At 49.7% G+C, this 19601-nt stretch overlaps 1 protein-coding gene across 6 annotated transcripts in view; it reads right to left on the minus strand.

The window, feature by feature from the left end:
- Positions 1-19601, minus strand: part of CUX1 (cut like homeobox 1) — a 364561-nt gene that overhangs the window by 285237 nt on the left and 59723 nt on the right. For 5 of the 6 annotated variants that reach the window (XM_038539190.1, XM_038539189.1, XM_038539188.1 and 2 more), the window contains exon 2: positions 509-619. The exons of the other annotated variant lie outside the window; for it this stretch is intronic. In XM_038539190.1, the coding sequence (XP_038395118.1) occupies positions 509-619 (111 nt within the window). The remainder of the gene's footprint in view (positions 1-508; positions 620-19601) is intronic. 6 annotated transcript variants of the gene reach the window in all.

Here is a 19601-nt window from a genome sequence, read left to right on the forward strand (position 1 = left end):
TGTGCTTACAAGAAGAAAAAGGAGCCCGCGAGGTGCATGTTTCCTGTGCCCTTTAAGGCGTATTTCAGGAAACAGAAGCGTTTAACAGGCCCTACCAAGCTAAATGTCTGTTCTACAAGAAGGATCAGCACATCGCACCCTCAGATGGGCATGGCCTTCAGACGCCACACGGGGGAAGAGGCCCCATCCCACTAGGCCCCAGCACTCAGTGCCCCTGCAGACTTGGCCTGGCACTCTAACAGATGTGGGCAAGGGGTGCAAGTGCCAGAGTCCACGGATGGGCCACAGGCCAGCCACGTGCTCACACACACACCCAATTGGGTCCATATCTGCATCTGGAATTAGCTCATCCTTTCATGGGTCCAGGCAGCCTACCAATGCCCAAGTTCCCTGACCCACAGAGAGACCTGCAGAGTGCTGGGAACACCATGCTCACAACACGGCTCCTGAACATGTGCATGGACAGGGACACCCCTCTCAAGACACCCGGACAGGACTACAGCCTCACCTCTGGAGTGTTCTTCTTGAACTCTCGGCTCTGCTCAATGAGCCGTTTTCTGGACTGCTCACTTTCATCTTGCCGGTTCGCCAGCACGGTTGCGGTGGCATCAAGTTCCCTCTGTCCAGAAGAAAGAAGGGAGGAGGAGATGTCACTGCACTGCATACCAGGAGATCGTATTTGCATTTGACCAGAATATGGGAGAGACCCCTGGGCTCAGAAGGGGCCAGGGGGCAGGGGGTGGCAGGAAGGAAGTGGACACGTGGGCAGATCCCACCCATCACACCCATCCCGTGCACTGGGTGGGCCGAGAGCACCAAACTAGCACAGCCTGATGGTTGTGTATCCATGCGCACCTCACACATGGCTACTTCTATGACAGAACACGCCAAAACATTTTTTCTTTACTAAACCCAGCATCAGGCCAATGCCTAGACGCCCTCCCACCCCGAGTGGCTCACTGCTGTTCCTGACAGGCACTCCCCCTCACTACGTCTCTGTGCCCTGGTTCTGCTTTACTCTGGGCTGCTCATTGGGGCAATCGATTTGTCTTCGACAGGGCCTGGGATCTTCTGGAGTGATACTTGGTTTTGCTTTCATTAAGAGTATTTATTGTGGGTTTAATATACATGAGGCATCATGTCCAGGACAATCCAAATTAACCTGTTACTTGATTTCGGGAGGCATCTTTAAGAGGCAATCTCCAGGAATGACGATTTGCAGGACGTAGTCAACTCTGAACATGAGGCGCCTGGAAACAACAGTTATCCTCAAACTATCTTCCTCACACTGAAACTGAGAGTCACCAGTTGTGAGGCCCCTCTGAGGACCTCTGCCCACACGACAAAATGACACTCAAAGCATCAGAGAAGCTGTGCCCTGGCCTCAGAAATTCTGGGAGAAGCAGGCCAACAGGATCTATTTCAAACAAGGCTGTGGCAGATGGGCCCAGAGTGGTGTCCTGGCTGACAGCAGGGGCCCAAGGACACGTTGCCGGAACCACCAAAAGGCCCATTTTCTTGCTGAGTGGCCTCAGTTACTAAAGACACACACTGGCACATTCTGCTTAGGATTCAACGTGGCTGTTCCATGTGGCTTCTCCATGTCACGGCCCATCCCCTGAGGCCCAGCAGAGCAGGGACCCAATCGAAGATTGAAAGGCAAGGGAAATCAGAGATGGAAGTCCTTCTACAAACACCCAGGAAGCACGTGAGTCTCCCCCTCCATGCACCTTCCACCCACCACATGAAATTCCACCTGCTTCCCTTTTTGGAGGAAGTAACCCAAGTAGTCTGTAGGGTCTCCCAGTGGGCACTCCACTTGTACTCAGCAGGGTGGGCCACTGCCAGACAAGATGACAGGGCTCTGGAGCCAATATCCAGCGTGCTGTCGGCTTGGAAATCGTAGACAGTTTTAACGGGGGGGAGGGACGGGGGGGGGCACAGACACCCCCCACCACACTCTCCCCTTCTTGTGTTTCTGGCATCACAGCAAATCTTGGTCAAACAAGTCCAAAAGAATAACATGGGCTAGGATTCAAGAACAGATGTCAAAGCTACTGCAAAAAAGAGGGAAACACTGTACATTTTGATAGACCACATTTGAAACACATCCCAGTCGAGTGAAGGCAAGAAAAAAAAAAGAGCAACCAAAACCAATGTGGTGATGCGGGGACGGAGACGGAGAAGAGAGAGCAATCGCAGATAAGCAGAAGGCTTTTCAAAAATATAAACAATCTGGTAAGGAGGAGGACTTAGACAGCTATATTTAAGCAGCAGCAGAAGAAGTTATAAAAGGAGGCTTCAAGAGAGGGGACCAACGCCAATATTGAAATATGACAGAAAAAGTAGAGTCGATGTTTTGTTCCCATCGCCTGCAGATGCAGAATACATGGAGAAAAACAAGAGCACGGACTGCTTTCAAGGAGGACCCTACTTCCTGGGAGGGGTGTCACCTGGTCAGCCAGGACCACTGGACACTGGGGGCACAGAGGTGACTGGGTGGCCCGGCCCTGATCCCTGCCTTCCCATCCAGGGAGACCAGTGCGGGGACGGTGGGGGCCATGCCGTGGGAGAAACGCAAGAGCACCCGGTCTGGTGGGTCCTGGGGTCCCAACATGTCCCTCTCATTGGAGTCCAGCCCAGCCTGATGCCAAGGAGCCCCATGGGTACATCCGTCAGAAAGTCCGACTCAGAAGTACTCAGCCCAGGGCAGGTCCCTGATGGAAGGCACCAAACCCACCTTTGTCACGGAGCCATGGGGCCAGGGCTCTTGGGGGGACTTGCTGGCAGTCGGGGATCCTCCAGGGGCCTGCCACACTCCCTTCCCCATCGGTGCAGACATACGCAGGTCCACATGAGAAACCACTAGGGGTCCCCAAATTTAACACCGCACCACCACCCGCCACCACAGAAACAGATTGGCACAGCGAGGACAGGCTGCGCTTGCCTGGCCCCAGGTCCGGTTGGTTGGTCAGGCTTAGGGCTCACGATCTTTGATTGGGTCCCCTGCAAAACCACCACTGAGTCCTTCTGAAGGACATCAGGACTTTCTAAGGTTGTCGGGACAACACAGAGAAGACACAGCTATTAAACATAAGCCAAATACTGTTTTATTATCTACCCAGCCTGCCTATTCTCAAAGTGTCAAATATAATGACACATTAACAAGAAAATTTAATGGGTTTAGGGGAGGTGGCGGTGGGGGCCTAAAATACAGAGCCCTCAGTCCCTGAGTCACCAATCACTTGTAAGAAAAAAAAAAAAAAAAAAAGAGCATGTAGAGTCCTCACATCCAAAAAGCACTAAAAACTCACAAAGGTTGGGGGGAACCCAAATAAACAAAAAGCAAAAAACTGGGAACCAACTGAAGTGTCCAATAAGAGAGCATTGGCATCTCCACTCAAGGATCATTCAGCAACAGTTAAAAAAAAGTCCCACATGCAGTAGGAGATGGGATGATCTTCAAGATATATTTAAGCAAAAACTGCAAAGTGCAAAAACAATGCTTATATTGTTTGAAAGGGTATCTATACATACGTACCCTTGCATAAGCTTTGATTGTCTCCAGAAAGACACAAAAGATACTTGTAACTGCTTGGCTCTGAGAAGGCATGGTGGGGGGTGCAGGGACCGGCCCTTCAGCACAAACATAACCCTCAGAGAACATGGGTTTGGACATGGGTTTGGAGGCAGAATTTTTTATAGTGCAATCCCATAAATGTATTTTCTCTTCCTTATGATTTCCTTAATAACATTTTCTTTTCTTTAGCTTAGTTTAATGCAGGAATACAGTATATAACATGTGTAACATACAAACTACGAGTTAATCATGTTACTTGTTGGGCTTCCAATCAACAGTAGGTTCTGAGTAGTTAAGTTTTGGGGGGAGTCAAAAGTTATATGCAGACTTTTTTTGACTATGCCAGCGGTCAGCACCCCTAATCCTCACTGTTCAAGGGACAAGTGTACATCTTTGGACTATGTGAGCCATGCGCATGTAATTACCTAATTGGAAAAACTGTACTATATGTTAATTTCTTAAATCCTGCTAATGTGAGTACAGATTTACATACAGAAATATATCTTACATCATGTGTCCCATACATGCGTGTTCATGGTCTCTATGTCCACCTGCCCAGGAGCAAAGGCCTGGAATAGATGACCTCTTGACTCGCTCCGGTAATTCAAAAAGTGAGGCTAGCCCGTCCTTTGTCAAAACAACAGCTGTTTCTTGCACAACGCGCTGCGCGCTGGCCACTCTCCCAGCTGACGAACAAGGAGGCTGCGGCCAGTTACAGAAAACACCACTCACCCAGGCCAGAACTTTCCCAGGGAAGGGCAGAGGAGGGCGTCCCCTCAAAACGATTTAGAAATATTGTCCCGCTGGAAACATCTCTGAGTCCTAGGTCTGAAGTGACGGGGAGTCGGCAGGGCTGGCAGCAAACCCGCAGGCTCTGAACACACAGGCACTTCCAACTAGGCCAAAAGGGGTGGGAATTGTGCTGGGAAAGTGTCTTACAAGAACAGGCACCTGGATGCAGAAACTGCAATCAATTTTCGTTCAGAGTCATCAAGTGATGACCAATGCCAGGAGGTGACGAGGTCCAGAGCAAGACTAGTCAGTGGCTTCAGAGCCGAGTCTCCCCGTGCATAGGTACACTCCTTCTAGTGAGACCCAGGGGCTGCCAAAGATCTGGGGATGCCTGAAATCCCGCTTTCTTCACTGATCAGAATTTCTGGGACACCTTTCCTCCATTTTTTGACAGATCCTCAAAAGGCAAAGCTCCTAACATTTTAACTTTCTCTCCTAACATTTTAACTTTCTCTCTGCCTGAACTCCAGACTCAACCAAGTGTTGAAGACATATGAAAACACAGAAAATAAAAAGTGACAATAATTGCCTGTTTAAGAAGGAAATTTTCCCAAAGAAAACGAAGCTTAAGCACGTCAATGATCAGTTTGAATCTGCTCACCTCAGGACGCCTGGGTGGCTCAGTGGCTGAGCATCTGCCTTTGGCTCAGGGCGTGATCCCGGGATCCAGGATAGAGTTCCATATCGGGCTCCTTGCGGGGAGCCTGCTTCTCCTTCTGCCTGTGTCTCTGCCTCTCTCTCTCTCTCTCTCTCTCTACCTCTCTCTCTCATGAATAAATAAATAAAATCTTAGAAAAGAAAAGAAAAGAAAAAAAAGAAAAGAAAAGAAACTGCTCACCTTTAGAGTATGTGTGTCAGCTGTTTTGTACTGATGTGGGGATACCTGTGGAGTGTCTGTGAGGCTCCTCCCCTAAAGCCCCCAGGACAGGCCTGCCTCACCTCCCTGCTCCTTCTCCCCCAGCACCCCTGGGCTGGCCAGAAATGTACCTGGCCAACTGCTTCAGCAAAGCAAGGAAAGTATTCTTTACTTATTGTCTGTAACCTTAAACCAAAGAGTGAGTTTATCTGGTGTTTCTTTCAGGCTTACCTGTCAAACTAATCAAATAGAAAATCTTGAATACGAATTCAAAATGGCTTTATCAGTGAAACCATGAGGACTCAAACAAAATAAGGAAAGGCACCCCAGATTCTGTAAGGGGCAGTCCCTGGGGCTTTTTCTGCTTTGTTTCCAACAACAGGGGTCAAGTGGCCAAACGAAGCTGCTCTGGCTAGACAGGGTCGTTCATGTCCACCACCACCCCCACAAGAGGCCCAAGCCCACCTTCCAGCCTCCTGCCACATCCCCAGCCCAAATGCCCATCCCCTACGTAGGACATCTGAAGACCCTTCAGGGGATCCCTGGGTGGCGCAGCGGTTTGGCGCCTGCCTTTGGCCCAGGGCGCGATCCTGGAGACCCGGGATCGAATCCCACATCGGGCTCCCGGTGCATGGAGCCTGCTTCTCCCTCTGCCTGTGTCTCTGCGCCTCTCTCTCTCTCTGTGACTATCATAAATAAATAAAATAAAAATTAAAAAAAAAAAATTTGAAGACCCTTCAGACAGTGCCCTTGGAAAAGCCCGGCTTGGAATCCGGGCTTCACCTCGGCTGTAACCTGTGTGGTTTTAGTCAAATGACATTCCCTCTCTGGAGATAACTAAGATAAAGCATGTTCAATTTGTGGCATGGGACGTGCTCCATCAAGAGAGTTTTTCTGTACTATCAGAGCCACGCGCTTGACCTCAGGCCTGAACTCCGTCTGCCACCCAGGCCAGGGGCGCCAGGGATGTACAGATGAATCAGAAGCTGACTCTGACGTCCAGGTGCCCACAGTCCTGCCGAGGAAGCTGGCAGGCATGACAGGGCACCAGGACAGAAGGGATCCAGCCAGGGGAACCAAAACAGAGGTTTCAAAGGGGAAAACAGAACTTCCAGCAAGACTTCCAAGTTTTCTCAAAAGGTACCCATCTCGGCTGGGGCTTATGTGTGGGTCACCCTTGATCCCCCATTATCTTCCTCCTCTTTCCCCTCCTCCCTCTCCTTCTCCAGGGCTCACAGAGTCCCTGGCACAACCCGTGGGGTAAGCACTGTGGGAGACCAAGAACAGGGCTCTGAGGAACCAGGAGCCTGGTCAGCCCTCTCCCCTGGGGTGGGGGTAGCAGAGACACAGGAGGAACACGCCAACATGGAAACATACAGTCCACTTCCCCAAACATGTCCACCAACAGTGACCAAGACATCCACCATAAGAGGACAGTATGTGTGCTCCACACATTTGCTCCATATACACGAGATGCCTCTAGGAGACTCCACAAGTACAAGGTACGGGTACCACTCCCTATCCTGGGAGAAGAATGGACAAGCGGGCCAGTGGCCAGCAGGGAGGTCCTCTTCCCTTCTTCCCTTCATACCTTTTGAATTCTGAGCACTGACTGCAATGACTTCTGCTAAAAAGTATACATTTATCTTTCTAAATCTTTTTTTTTCCCTGTAATGGGAAGCAGGCTTTGATAGACAGATAAGGACCACTGACTGCCTGCCCCCTCATTCTCAGAACGGTGCTCCCCACAGAGCTGCAGGAAGTGCATTTTGTTCCACTGCTGGGTGTGTGATATTTAAAGGAGAACCTTGCAGAACACACGAAGGGAACACTACCACTTTCGCTTACTTTCTAAGTTTAGGTAGAGGACTGAGGCTGACCCCATGTGTCCCAAGTGCCTTTTGCAGACATCTGGTCCTCACTCATCACTTTCCCGCTCATGATCCTTGATTTCACCACAAGTCCCACCGAGGTCTGGGTCACAGCTACAGTAGTCATGTGATGGCAGCTGGGGGCCAGCAGTGAGTACTCCCACTCGGGAAGCAGTACTTGCCACAGAGTGAGATGGAACTCCAGCAGAGACCCCACCCACTGAGGGGCAGTGGATGAACTGAATGAGAAAAACAGCACAGCTAAAGGCAGGAAAGCCAGGATCCTGGAGTTGTACGGGAGCTGCAGGAGTGCAGCTTGATGCAAGATTTAGACACCCAGCATTCCCTGGGGGTTTCAATTAGCACGGAGCAGGGGGAGCTGTAAGGACAGCCAGGACATGCACACACCTTCTACGAGAGGCAAGAGAGAAGACATGCCATGGCACGGCCCAGATCTGAGCTTGTTCATTCCCTGCTCAGAGCCTCCAATGGCTTCCTAGGGGGCCTCAGATAAGATGACAGGGCACAATGGCCTTCCTCTGCTGTCCCCAGGGGTTGGGTCCACTCCTTGTCCTCGAACTTTCAGCACCAGCTGTTCCCTCTGCTTGGAGGCCTGTCCCTGTTCCCCTCCATCAAACCATCAGATCAACTGAATACCACTTCCCCGACCCCATCCCCTTCTACCCCCACCCTGGAAGAGACTGTAAGGTGAGTGAGCCCAGCTCCCTGAACCGTGCCTTGTGGCAGCGACCCCAGTTTGCAATTCCATATTCGCGGACAAGTGTGTGAGTTCAGTGCGTCTCCCCATGGGCTGGAAGTTCCAAAGGGCCTGCCTTTTGCTTGCCTCAGAATTCCCACTGTCAGCACGTCACGCGGTGCTGGGGCACATCATACGTAGGCAGTCAATATTTGCTAAATGAAAGGATAAGCTTAAAAAAAGAAGAAAGAAAAAAAAAAGAAAAAGAAAGGCAAAATATACCAGGAGAGAGGACAAATTTAACAACTCTGCAAGGCTTCCAGTTGGAAAGAGAGATGGCTGCAAGCACAGAGGCCCTGAGTGGCAGAGAATGTTCTAGAACAGTTCAGGAGACTATGGGGACTGAGGGGGTGGAGGGGGGTCAGGCTGACAGAGCCGGCAGCTTCTTGAAAGGCAAGATGGATGGGAAAGGATGCAGGGAGGCCTGGAGGAGACCCACACTCCCCTCTTGCTCAGCCTCCAAGGATCCTGGGTCGAGCCCTAGAATAGTACCATCTTATAAGAATCAGGATCATTTGCCCAAGAGGGCCTCCTCCCTGCTGGAGCCACTCTGGCAAGCTCTCATAGCAGCCCAGGAAGCAACTTTCATCAGAGCTCCAGCCGAAGAATGCGGAACGGGCACACAAGGGGTGGGGAAAGTCTATCCTGACAGTACTTCGGGGGTAAACAGGGAGCAGCAAAAGCATACACGGGCTTCTCTGTGGAGGCTCTTCCCCTGACTGTGAAACGGGCCCCCAGAAGGGGACTCCAGGAGGGGTTCTGGGAGGGAGTGCTCTTCTCAGGGCAGGGAAAGCACTCTCTGGGAGCACCATGTACAGAGCCCAGCTCCTGGCAGGGGCTCAGTAAACGTCAGCCAGGGAGGAGCGTGAGCTCTCTCAGTTAATCACAACCAGCGGCTCTCTGACTCCAGGAAAAAAGAAGGGGGCATGTGAACAAGCAAGGGACTGCCTATAGTTCAGGTTTCTAGCTCCCTGGGGTCTGGGTCAGAAATGCTGTGTGCTCCAGCCCTTGCTGAGGTCTCCAGGCAATGCAGCTCGTCTTCTCCCACCTTGGAGATCAGAGTCCAAGGAGCAGGACACAGCCTCCTGGCCAGATCCCCAGAGCACATGGCTAGACTCCCAGCACAAGGGTGGGCCCTGCTGTCCAGCACCCCCGGAGAAAGACAGAATCTCTGAGGCTGGGGATGGGGAGGAGGTGCCCGTGGGGCAGGGTGCTGGGGGACTGGTGTGCATATGGACCTGCCGGCTCTGCGACCAGCCGAGCTCTCTAACCTGAAGTGGGGACACTGATACACATCTCACGGGGCTGTCATGAGGATTAAACAGGATAAAATACTCACTACAAGGACTATGGTAGTTTCTCCTCTCTTCCGATTCAAGCAGATCCCACCTCATATAAAGATTATTCCCTTGTGCTCCTTTCACTCTGAAGATGGTATCGGTCATTTACTTTTATTTATGTGTGTATGTATGTATGTATTGGTTGTTTAATACATACTCAATATTTCCCCAGTTCTGGGACGTGACCTGGGATTAATTCCTAATCTAGGAAATTCAAAAAACTTGCTGCCTGTTGCAGCTCTGGCTGAAGGCTACACCCCCGGGGACGGCGGGGATGGGAGAGAACCGAGGTGCGGCCAAGATGCCTCAGTGTCTACTTTTAAGCAGAATTTTGAATCAAGTGAAAGCGTTACTGGCTCAGAAAATAAAAAGTGCATAAAAAACAAATACGTCGGCCTAACAAAGGCTGTGAGTACAAAAGTTCTCAAACCAACCCTTTTTGTGAACTCCTCGGGATCGAGAAATTTCAACAGAGAACCAAGATTTTGTTTTTTTGTTGTTTTGCACCCCATTGCAAACCCACTAGGCAAAGACAAAAATGCCAGATGTATCCAACAAGCACGGCGCTACATAGAATACTTGCCAGACTCTCATTTAAACAGTGAGACGTGAGAGACGGCGTCTCGGTGATGCATAATGAAACATAGATGGATCTGAGCACCGGCGGTGGGGAGGAGGCCCGCGGGGCTGGCGCTGGTTGCAGAGAAGATGGAGGGACACCTTCCACCCGAACAAGGAGGTTCTGCTTTACACATTGACCAAGCCAGGGGAAACTGCGGATATCTGCCCAGTTTTGAGCTATAAAAATGCCTGTTTCCTAAGTAGCCTTCTTTACCGCTCCTCTCTTTGGCTGTATCACGAAACAAAAATAAATTCTGCCCTACCCACCTTCACTTTTTAGACACACATGGCCCCAAATGGCAGGAGGGCTCGCCCCCTCTCTTCTTGGACTTCTCCAGAGAGCCCAAGGAAGCCTCCTTCCTCCTCTCCCAGCCCTTCCACCTTGTTCTTGTTGTCTCGTTATCTCTTTTCTTAGGCTCACTACTGCTTTCTCCCGGGGCTTGTTCCGAGGGCCTCCTCCGCTGAGTGCCTTCATCTTCTGCCTCCTCTGAGGTCCCCCAGGCCACAGCACTGGGGACCAAAGAGTGCTGCTGAGGTTCCACCTATTGGCACCCCCCGCCCCCAACCTGTGGGCCTCGGAATGATTTTGAAAGAGATGCAGCCACAGGAGCTTTGCTAATCCCATGTCACAGATGAGGAGACTGAGGCTGGGCAAGTAAGTGACTCACCCTGGCTAAAAAATGCCTAGGAAATAGCTCCCTCGACTCCCTGACTTCTGTTGTTCTTCCTACACTTAGTACACATCAGGAGGCAGGCGTATTTTAAAACCAAATGAGGGATCCCTGGGTGGCGCAGCGGTTTGGCGCCTGCCTTTGGCCCAGGGCATGATCCTGGAGACCCAGGATCGAATCCCACATCGGGCTACCGGTGCATGGAGCCTGCTTCTCCCTCTGCCTGTGTCTCTGCCTCTCTCTCTCTCTCTGTGACTATCATAAATAAATAAAAATTAAAAAAAATAATAATAAAAATAAAACCAAATGAGACCTTGTCACGATTTTACAACACCCACGGAGGTTTGGCCTGGGGGTTTATTGTCTAGTTCGAGGGTACGGCCCCACTGCTCTGGCTGCGGGACAGGAGATTGGGTGGGTGTCAGAGCAGACACCCCGAGCCCCCCATAGCTGCATTTGGAATACAGAGAGATCTTTAGCAGGTGGGCCTGTCAACCAAGTAATTGGACCCAGGGACCAATTAATTGAAGGAGGGGGGTGAGTGGGAACTGCCCTATCCACAGCAGCCACTAGCCACATGTGCCTACGTCCGCTGAAATTAGAGATTCAGTTTCTCCATCGCAGTAGCCACATTTCGAGGGCCAGAGGCAACTACACTTGATGACACAAGGACCATTCCATCAATGCATTACACAGTGCTGGTCTAGAATGACTCTCTGGGTTCTGAGGGGGATGCTATTCACTGTTACAAGACTGACATTTAACGGACTGATGGAACTGACGGGTAGCTGGTGAGATTTGCCCAAAGTGCACCACGAAAGGGTCAGGGGTCGACCTGAGATCTGAATCCAGACTTGGGAGACCATCTCCATGGAAGCTGAAGCTCTCTGCAGTAAACCACGTAGGGGCCCCTTCCCCAAGCCCCAGCTTAATACAGTTGACTTTCTCCAGCAAGTAGGAGGGAAGGTCACAGGCTAAAAATGAAGCAGGGACAGGAAAAACGTGTTTTAATCTCAAAAAATAATTACGCCGCTGCCAGAAGGAATAACTCTGATCTCATCTATGCTGGTAAACGTTTTCCTCCTAAAGTATTTGTTTCAGAAATAAAGCCTTTAATTTGAATGCTTTAGGAGCCAAAATTTCTGTCTGTTGAAAATATTTGTTTCTATTGTTTGGCAGGAATCAATTTGTTAGGGCACCAGCCACTCTGGCAACGGTTCCCTTCCACTTCTCTGGGAAAATGCTTGGCGGCAAAGCCATCCACCACCCTGCAGCTCTCATTCTCTCTCTCTCTCTCTCTCTCTCTCTCTATTTGGGCTATCCTGGCCACAAACATCTGCAGGCAGACACAGGCTGTGCATCAAGCCAACCAGCTAGTGCTTGTGTGCTGGGATGGAGTTGCTTTGAGGGTTATTAGGAGTATATGACTGGGCTTGGTAGAGAATCAGCTGAATTCGATGATCAGAATCAGAGCCTATTTCATTTAATTATTTTGTGAGTGGAAGAGGACTTGTCACCCAACAGTGGGTGATTTTTCCACACTGCCCTGTCTTTTATGACACAGATGAGGTCTAGGAAGCAAGCAGCTGGAGAACTTCCAGGTGACCAGGCTCCATCCTGGCTACAATAACTAGGTCACCAAGACACCCTGAGCCTTGGTTTGCTCATCTGTAAAATATACCACCTACCCTGGCTCACAGGATTGCTCGAAAACTGCATGGCAGAAAAGAATAAGAAAATCTCTTGTAAGTTAAAAAGGTTCCACAAAAAATGGTAGCTCTTACTCTCTTCTGCAAGGGTAAAGTATCCTCCAACTTCCTCACTTGAGCCTTTTTTGTATGCTATGGGGGCGGAGGGGGGGCGCTGAAGAGACAGATCATGAAAGTTAAAAGCTATCACAGTTATAGGTGAAGTGCTAATAACTTCATTTTGAAACTGTCAGGTTGGGTTTTTTTTAAATCACAGCTGTGGCTTGCACTAGAACTCTACCTGTAGCTGTGCTCCCTTCTCACATTTTAATTAGCAAATAAAACTCCCAAAAAGCTCTCAAAATGTTTTTTGCCTGGAATTTAGAAGGAAAAGTTACAAGATGCCAAAGCAGTTCCCAGGGAAAACCAAACCAGTAAGAGGCATCTATCAACAACGCAGAGCAGCATCACTGGAGCTGCATATGTCAGGCCAAGAGATGCCACCTCAGAGCCAGCTTTGATTTTATTTTTGCAGTTAATTTTCAAGATTTTTGGTGCCATGTTCAGCAAGCAAGGTTTATAACATCCCGCCATTGGCTGAGAGCTACTGCCAGCCAGATGGCCCAGCAGAATGACACTCGTATGGCAGAGAATGTGAATGTCGCTTGTGATTCCTACACTCTTTCCTGGCACCAGTGCTGCTGGCCACTGTCAGGAAATCTGGGTGCTGGGCACCAACAGGTGACATGACACGAGGGCTCCCAGTGCCTAGGGCAGAAATGTGACTTTAAGGAGGCCATTTAAATCCTCAGAGTTTCACCTCTAGCTGTGCTAGAGGTATGGGATACCCAGAGAAGAAAAAGAGCTGCTCCATGTACTGCCCTGGAAGTGCTGCCACCAGTCTGCCCACTGGAATGATGAGTCCGGTCATCAGCTGCACTCCATCCTGTACAGGGAACCTTCTGGAAAATAGCTGAAGAGAGGCTTTAACTCAGACTTTATAAAGCCAGCTAAAGAGCTTTTGCTAACTATCTAACACACACAATTGATAAGCACAATTACAACAAACTACTAATAACTATGCTATACAGTGGGGTTCTGATACCCAAAAGCAGCATGCTTAGTTAGCCAGGGCAGCTCCCAATGCCCTCCCAACTCTGAACAGTCCCCTCCTTCATCCCACAGCTTGACTCCATGGTCTCCTCAAGGCCACATGGGGTGCAAGGGAATGGTTCTTTTAAGATTTATTTTAGGGGGCATGAGCAGGGAGAAGAGGGAATCCCAAGCAGATTCCTGCAGAGCAGGGAGCCCGAAATGGGACTCGATCCCAGGACCCCAAGATCATGACCTGAATCAAAACTAAGAGTCAGACGCTTAACCAACCAAGCTACCCAGGAGCCCCAGGAATGGCTCTTAAGGCAGGAAGTTAATGCCAGTTACAAAGCATTCTGATCTCTCTGTAACCGTTCCAAGTTCAGGTTCTCGGCACCTGTTTTTCCCTGATTCCATGTGTCATTTCTTAATTGCACAGACGCCACTTGTTTCGGCCTTTGGAATGACATTTCCCTGTACCCCCATGCTCTTGGTTCTCTCTCTGGGTTGTGCCTCTTGCGACTTCTCGAGGGACAAAGGGGACAACAGGGTTCTAGTTTGGGGACAAAAGACAGCTCCCAGTAAAGTGTGATCTAGAAAAGGACACATCTGACCCCACTGGCCCTCTCAGTGATATCAGCCAAAGGCCCAGACACCAGGACAACACCAAGAAGACAGACACCAGGAAGCAGCTCTGCCCAAGTGGCCCCACTTACACTCTCTGGCAATTTCTCTGCCCATGGCACTGCATCACAGGCAGAAGGCCACAGGCAGTGATGTACCAGCAGCAGCCAGGGTCCTTCCGTGCCAGCAAATACTTGATTCTGCTAAGCTAATGTAAATAACAAAGGAAATAATGCCACAGATCCACAATGATAATCAAGATCTTCAATGATCACAAGCAAAATCAATTATATTCTGTATACTCTACTAATTCTTTGGAAAGCACAGCAACATATTCATTTTATCAAGATTTGCAATAAGAGCTAAGACAAAAGAGGATTTGCTGGTTTACTGCTAACCTACTCCCATCCCTAAGGGCCTGCTTAGTGGGTTTCACAGGGTGACTATACACCTGTATTGTACTTAAACTGTTACATATCACCAAGCACAAAAACCCAGCACATCTGGCTGCAGGGGAAAGGCCTGGCCTGGGGGAGGTCCAATGGGATCCAACGGGAAGAACCCACCTGTATCTGAAAGACTCTGAGAAGAAAGGCTACAACCAGTTTCAGGGACAGCTAGATCGAGTTCACACACTTACGTGAGACAAGGGCCACAGGAAACCCAAGGCTTCACTCCCAGGGTACACTACACAGCCCAAATGCTCCAGGAAACTGCTATCCTCCCACCAGGCACTTGGTCAACCAACTACCCACTCATCAGATGAGTTCCCAAGCTCTTTGCAGGAAAGACCGGGCACAAAAGGGCCAACACACTGCCCTGGTGCACCAACTGCTCTATGTAAGGCAGGCAGATCGCTGTAGGATAGGGACCCTGACGGCCTGGGAGCTGAGAGGGAGAGAAGTGACTTCCTGGTGGCAGGATCTAAGGTGGCCTTGAGGAATGGGGCTGACTTTGGAAGAAGTTTCCAGGAGGCCTAGAGTGGGCAGAGGCAAGAAAAACAGCTGTATCTAGTGTTCAGGGACCCACGTTTCATGTCCCTCGTTGTACTAAGCACCACTGTGATTCTACGTGTTCATTATAGCCCTTCCGCCCATGCACAAGGACACCATGGTAAAGGTCACCTGACTAAGAAGAGCGGGACAGCGAGATCGTCCCAAAAAGTACAACAGGCTTGGGGCTGACATGGGGACGCTGGGCTCTGAGGGCACCGAGGACATGGACTCTAGGGCTCCTTCCTCTTGTAAAGTTCCATGATGGGGTCAATCGGGGGCAGGGGTGGTGCCCTCACGTTGTTGGCACCGGGTCCACTTTGAGAAAAGAGTCTGGTGGGGGTTTGCAGGCCAAAGCCCTCTGTTATTTGCTGGGTCACTAAGAAAGGTAGGAGGTGGATCTAGAACAGAGTAGGGGCACCTCACCAGGCCCCAAATGTGCGTCTGACTGTGCTGAGTCAGTATGTTGCTGCTTCTCCAGGCTATTAGTGATCAAGGCAGTTCTTTGGAAAGATCCACGGGGAGAAACGAACTGGCGCGGGGGTTGGGGGCGCCCAAGAGCAGGCCGGGCAGTTCAGCCAAGGGGCCATAAGCCACAGGGCAGGGTCGCGAAGGGCGAAAGACGTCCAGCCCCCAATGCTTGTGGAGTAGACACCCAGTGAAGTCTGCGATGAGACCAAGAAAAAAAAAAAAAAAAAAGAAAAGAAACAAGCACTATCTTTCAATTAATCCCGAATCAGCTTCAGTGGATAAAGTAAATACAGGAAGCAGTCCCAAGAAGAGAAAATAGGATATACTAAAATGGAATTAGGAGCCTGGCACTGAAGAGCCGTGGAGACTTGGCCCAGCCCAGCTGCTGCCAGCTTATGCTTACGTACCCACTCCCAACACCCTCCCCCAAACCCAGCTTTAAATGCTCATGGGGGTCCCAGAGCCAATCAGCATTGGACCTGTCAAATCTGACTGCTGGAATAAAAATGGAAAGGCCGAGTGGCAGCCGTAACATGGAATTTCCTTGTTTTTATTAGTTTAAGGCTCTTAAAGAGTAACTTTTACATTGGGGAAAACTTTTCAAATATGTACTACTTGAAACTTAGATCCAGTTACTTCTCACATGTTTTCAATCACTCTGCTTGCCAATTTTACTAGTTATCAAAAGACATTTGTGGTTTAAAGCAGGGGAATGGGCTTCCCCCTCCCAATACATCTGCCCTTCCCGGGGTGACCTCACCCTGCTGGATCCCTATGCCGGCCAGCTGCCAGAGACGCCTGACGGGCCAGTGTGGAGTGTGCTACTGGATCTCACAGCTGGAGGAGGGGGAAGGACAGCTTATTTTGCAGCACTGGCACTGCAGTGACACCTGGGTATGGATTTTTTTTTTTTTTTAACAGAAACTGGTAACATCCAGCTTTTTGCATTATTATTGCTACACAGATGTATCCAGGAACACCAGTTGGTAACTCAACTTTCAATGCCTACAGCTAAACCTACAGAGGCCTAGGGATGATAATGAGCTAGTCTTGCTACATTCTGGCTGTTATTCAACACCAAAGCTGGGTGTCCAAAGAATAAAACTGTTCACGATGACCCGTGTGTGTGTGTGTGGGGGGGGGGGGGGGGTGTTTAAGATTTTATTTATTTATTTGGCAGAGAGAGCAAGCATGAGGGGTGGGGGAGAGCAGTAGGCAAAAAGAGAGGGAGAAGCAGGCTCCCTGCCAAGCAGGGGCCAAGCTGACCCCAGGACCCCAGCATCATGACCTGAGCTGAAGGCAGATGCTCGACCCACTGAGCCACCAAGGGTGCCCCGCCACCATGTGATCTTTAAACCGTCAATACTGCATGTACCTCACTCCTTCACTGTTGGAAATCTTCTAATTAACTAAGCACTAATCTCCAAATACTTCATCCAGAGCCCCTTGTTCTGTGCCCACTATGTTGACCGAACACACCCTGGAGCAGCAACATTTTCAAGGGTGGCAAACCACAGATGTCTCCTACCAAATGACGTACAGCTCCGTGCTGTCACCCAGAGGACAGAGATGGGCAGAGGAAGTTCAAAACCTCATTAAGAACTGAATGAAACACATGTAGGTGTCCTAAATAGTTCGCTTGACAGAAATCCAGAGCAAGGCCTAGTAAGACGAGAAGCATGGTTGCAAGGAGGCTGGCTGCCCCTCCTGGGCACTTGGTACTCTACCGTTGGTAGCAGGTGCACGACTTAAAGCCCCTCCACGTGTGCTCAGGGGTCCCCTGGGAAGCCAGGCTGCCTCTTCACAGGGCTTGTTTGCCAGCCTTCTGCACGAAGGACAAATAATACTGACTCCCCATAAGTGGGTATTTGAGGAAGGCAAATGGTACCAGTCTGTACATTTCTGGTTTGAAGATGTCCCTTCCCCATAAACACAAAGAGGCAAACAGACCTTCTAAAGTGGAAAAACTTCAGATGTAGTTTGTTCGGGATAGGCTCCAAATCTCCACCATAAACGTTTATTTTTATCGAGCTGATTTTTTTTTTTCATTTGAAACCTGTTAATTCCATGACTGAGAATTTGTCAAGTTTCAGACTGGAATTAATTTTAGCAACCACTTTATACCAAAAATATTAGTAGATGTAGCTGTGTAACTGGCCTGCTTCGCACACTGTCATTGAGAAGTCTGCGTGTTCACATTCCTTTCAGATAGTGTGGTTCACGCCGATAAAGCAGAGTTTTGAGGTTGGTGAGCTCCACCTCCTCCCAAGGAGCACATGGAGCCAGGGAAGCAAGGCTAGCCATCTGCTCAGTGGCCTTTTCTATGCAAAGCTGACTATGGCGTTTCTCTGTCCCTTCCCCACTCAGGGTGGGGACTGTCACTGCACCTACCCATTTGCCTTTCAACAAATGCAGACGGATTACACACCTATTCAGGGTGGGACACTGTCCCCACAGTGACTGGTGTGTCTTTATTCTCACACCTGCCCACTTGCTGACCCTCTTCTCGACCTTCACCCTCACAAACAACTGTGTTGGCCCAGAAGGCCACTGGCATGAGTTAGAGCAAGCTCCAAGTCAAGAGGCTGTCGACTATAGTCTTCTCTCCCGAGATAGATATCTTGCTTCATTTTATTGGTGACACAAGAAAACGCAGCCCCTGAATTGGCAGTAACCTGTCTTCACACATATGGCTACCAGTGACACCACCACAATCAGGCAACAGCAATCTCTCTCTTTTTTTCTTAAAGATTTTATTTCTTTATGCATGAGAGACACACAGAGAGAGACAGAGACATAAGTAGAAGGAGAAGCAGGCTCCCTTCAGGGAGCCTGATACGGGACTTGGTCCCAGGACCCTGGGATCATGACCTGAGCCAAAGGCAGATGCTCAACCACTGAGCCACCCAGGTGCTCCAAGAGTAACCACTTCTGTGCCAATTCTGCCTAAAAAAAACTCAATCTCAGTGATATCCCTTACAGGGGTCCTCTGACCTCCAGATTACCACAGAGAGACACTCAAGTTCCACTGAGGGGATCCGAATTTCAGGGGCCTCCATCCTTCTTCCCCTAGAATTGTAAGAATATGGGCTCTTCTTCCCACTCAGAGGCTGAGCCCAGCCCTTTCCTGGGGCGGTCACCCAGCGAGGCTTATCGAAACTTCTCCCCATGGATGAACAAATGTTCTGTGCTATATAGGTGAGAACACCCCCATCACAGCAATTTCAAAGCCTCAAGTTCCTCTTCTCCAAATTTAATCCAAAGCCAACAGCCCCAGTCTCCTCTTCCTGCCATTCCAGTCCTCAAAGAGCAGCCAAAACCCCGGGCCAGACTCACCCCAACTACCAGGCTCCAATGGCTTTCCCATTGGGATCCCCACTGCAGCTTCTAATGGGGTGGCCTCGCTGATTAGTTCCACCTTTTCCTGCACATCTCCAGGAAAGGCATTTCTCATGTAACTTCTAAAATGCCCAGCATCTAAAGAAGCTGGAAAGCGGACTGTGGCTCAGCTGGGGATGGGCACTTGGTTCGTACAGCTCAGCAAGGCCACCATCTGGGCACTTTGGTGGCCAGCTACTCTCCACGCATGGGCAGTATCAGGACACGGACAGCCTGGGGAAGCACGCTCTTGGGCTACAGGGACCACATTTTAGTTTAACAATCAAACCAAGGTCCTCATCTTCAGGGCTCTTAGTTCAAGAGACATCCTTCAGGAGCCACAAAATGCTTAAATGCTTTCCCTCCCCAGCAGCACTGTGCCTCATGGTATGATTTAACCACGAGAGTTTTATTTAAGACCAGCACTAAAGCATGCCGTGACTTATGAATCTGAGGGCCTTCAAAAGTCCAAAAATGGCTCTGTACTTGATTCTGTATCACCGAAGCACTTCCAGTCTTTAAAGCCTGGGCCATAATTCATGTAGTGCTATAGAACTGAATGAAATTCTGGTCACACCTTGCATAACTTTCTGTAGCATCAGAATACCTCTAGACTTGTTAGCTAATTAACACACACACACACACATACACACACACACACACACACACACACACGGCATTTTCCTACCTGGCAACCTCACCATGGTGATGAGGCACCGCACCTGTACAACCTCTTAAGTGTGCAAACCACAGACATAGGCCCAAACAGCAGCATGGACTTTGGAGCAAAGAATTTGCCATTTATTTACAACATCTCCAAAGCGTTTCAGGCTCTAACTTGAATATATATTTCGCACAGTACCAAAAC

Source organism: Canis lupus, chromosome 6, assembly GCF_011100685.1.
Source record: "Canis lupus familiaris isolate Mischka breed German Shepherd chromosome 6, alternate assembly UU_Cfam_GSD_1.0, whole genome shotgun sequence".
NCBI lineage: Eukaryota > Metazoa > Chordata > Mammalia > Carnivora > Canidae > Canis > Canis lupus.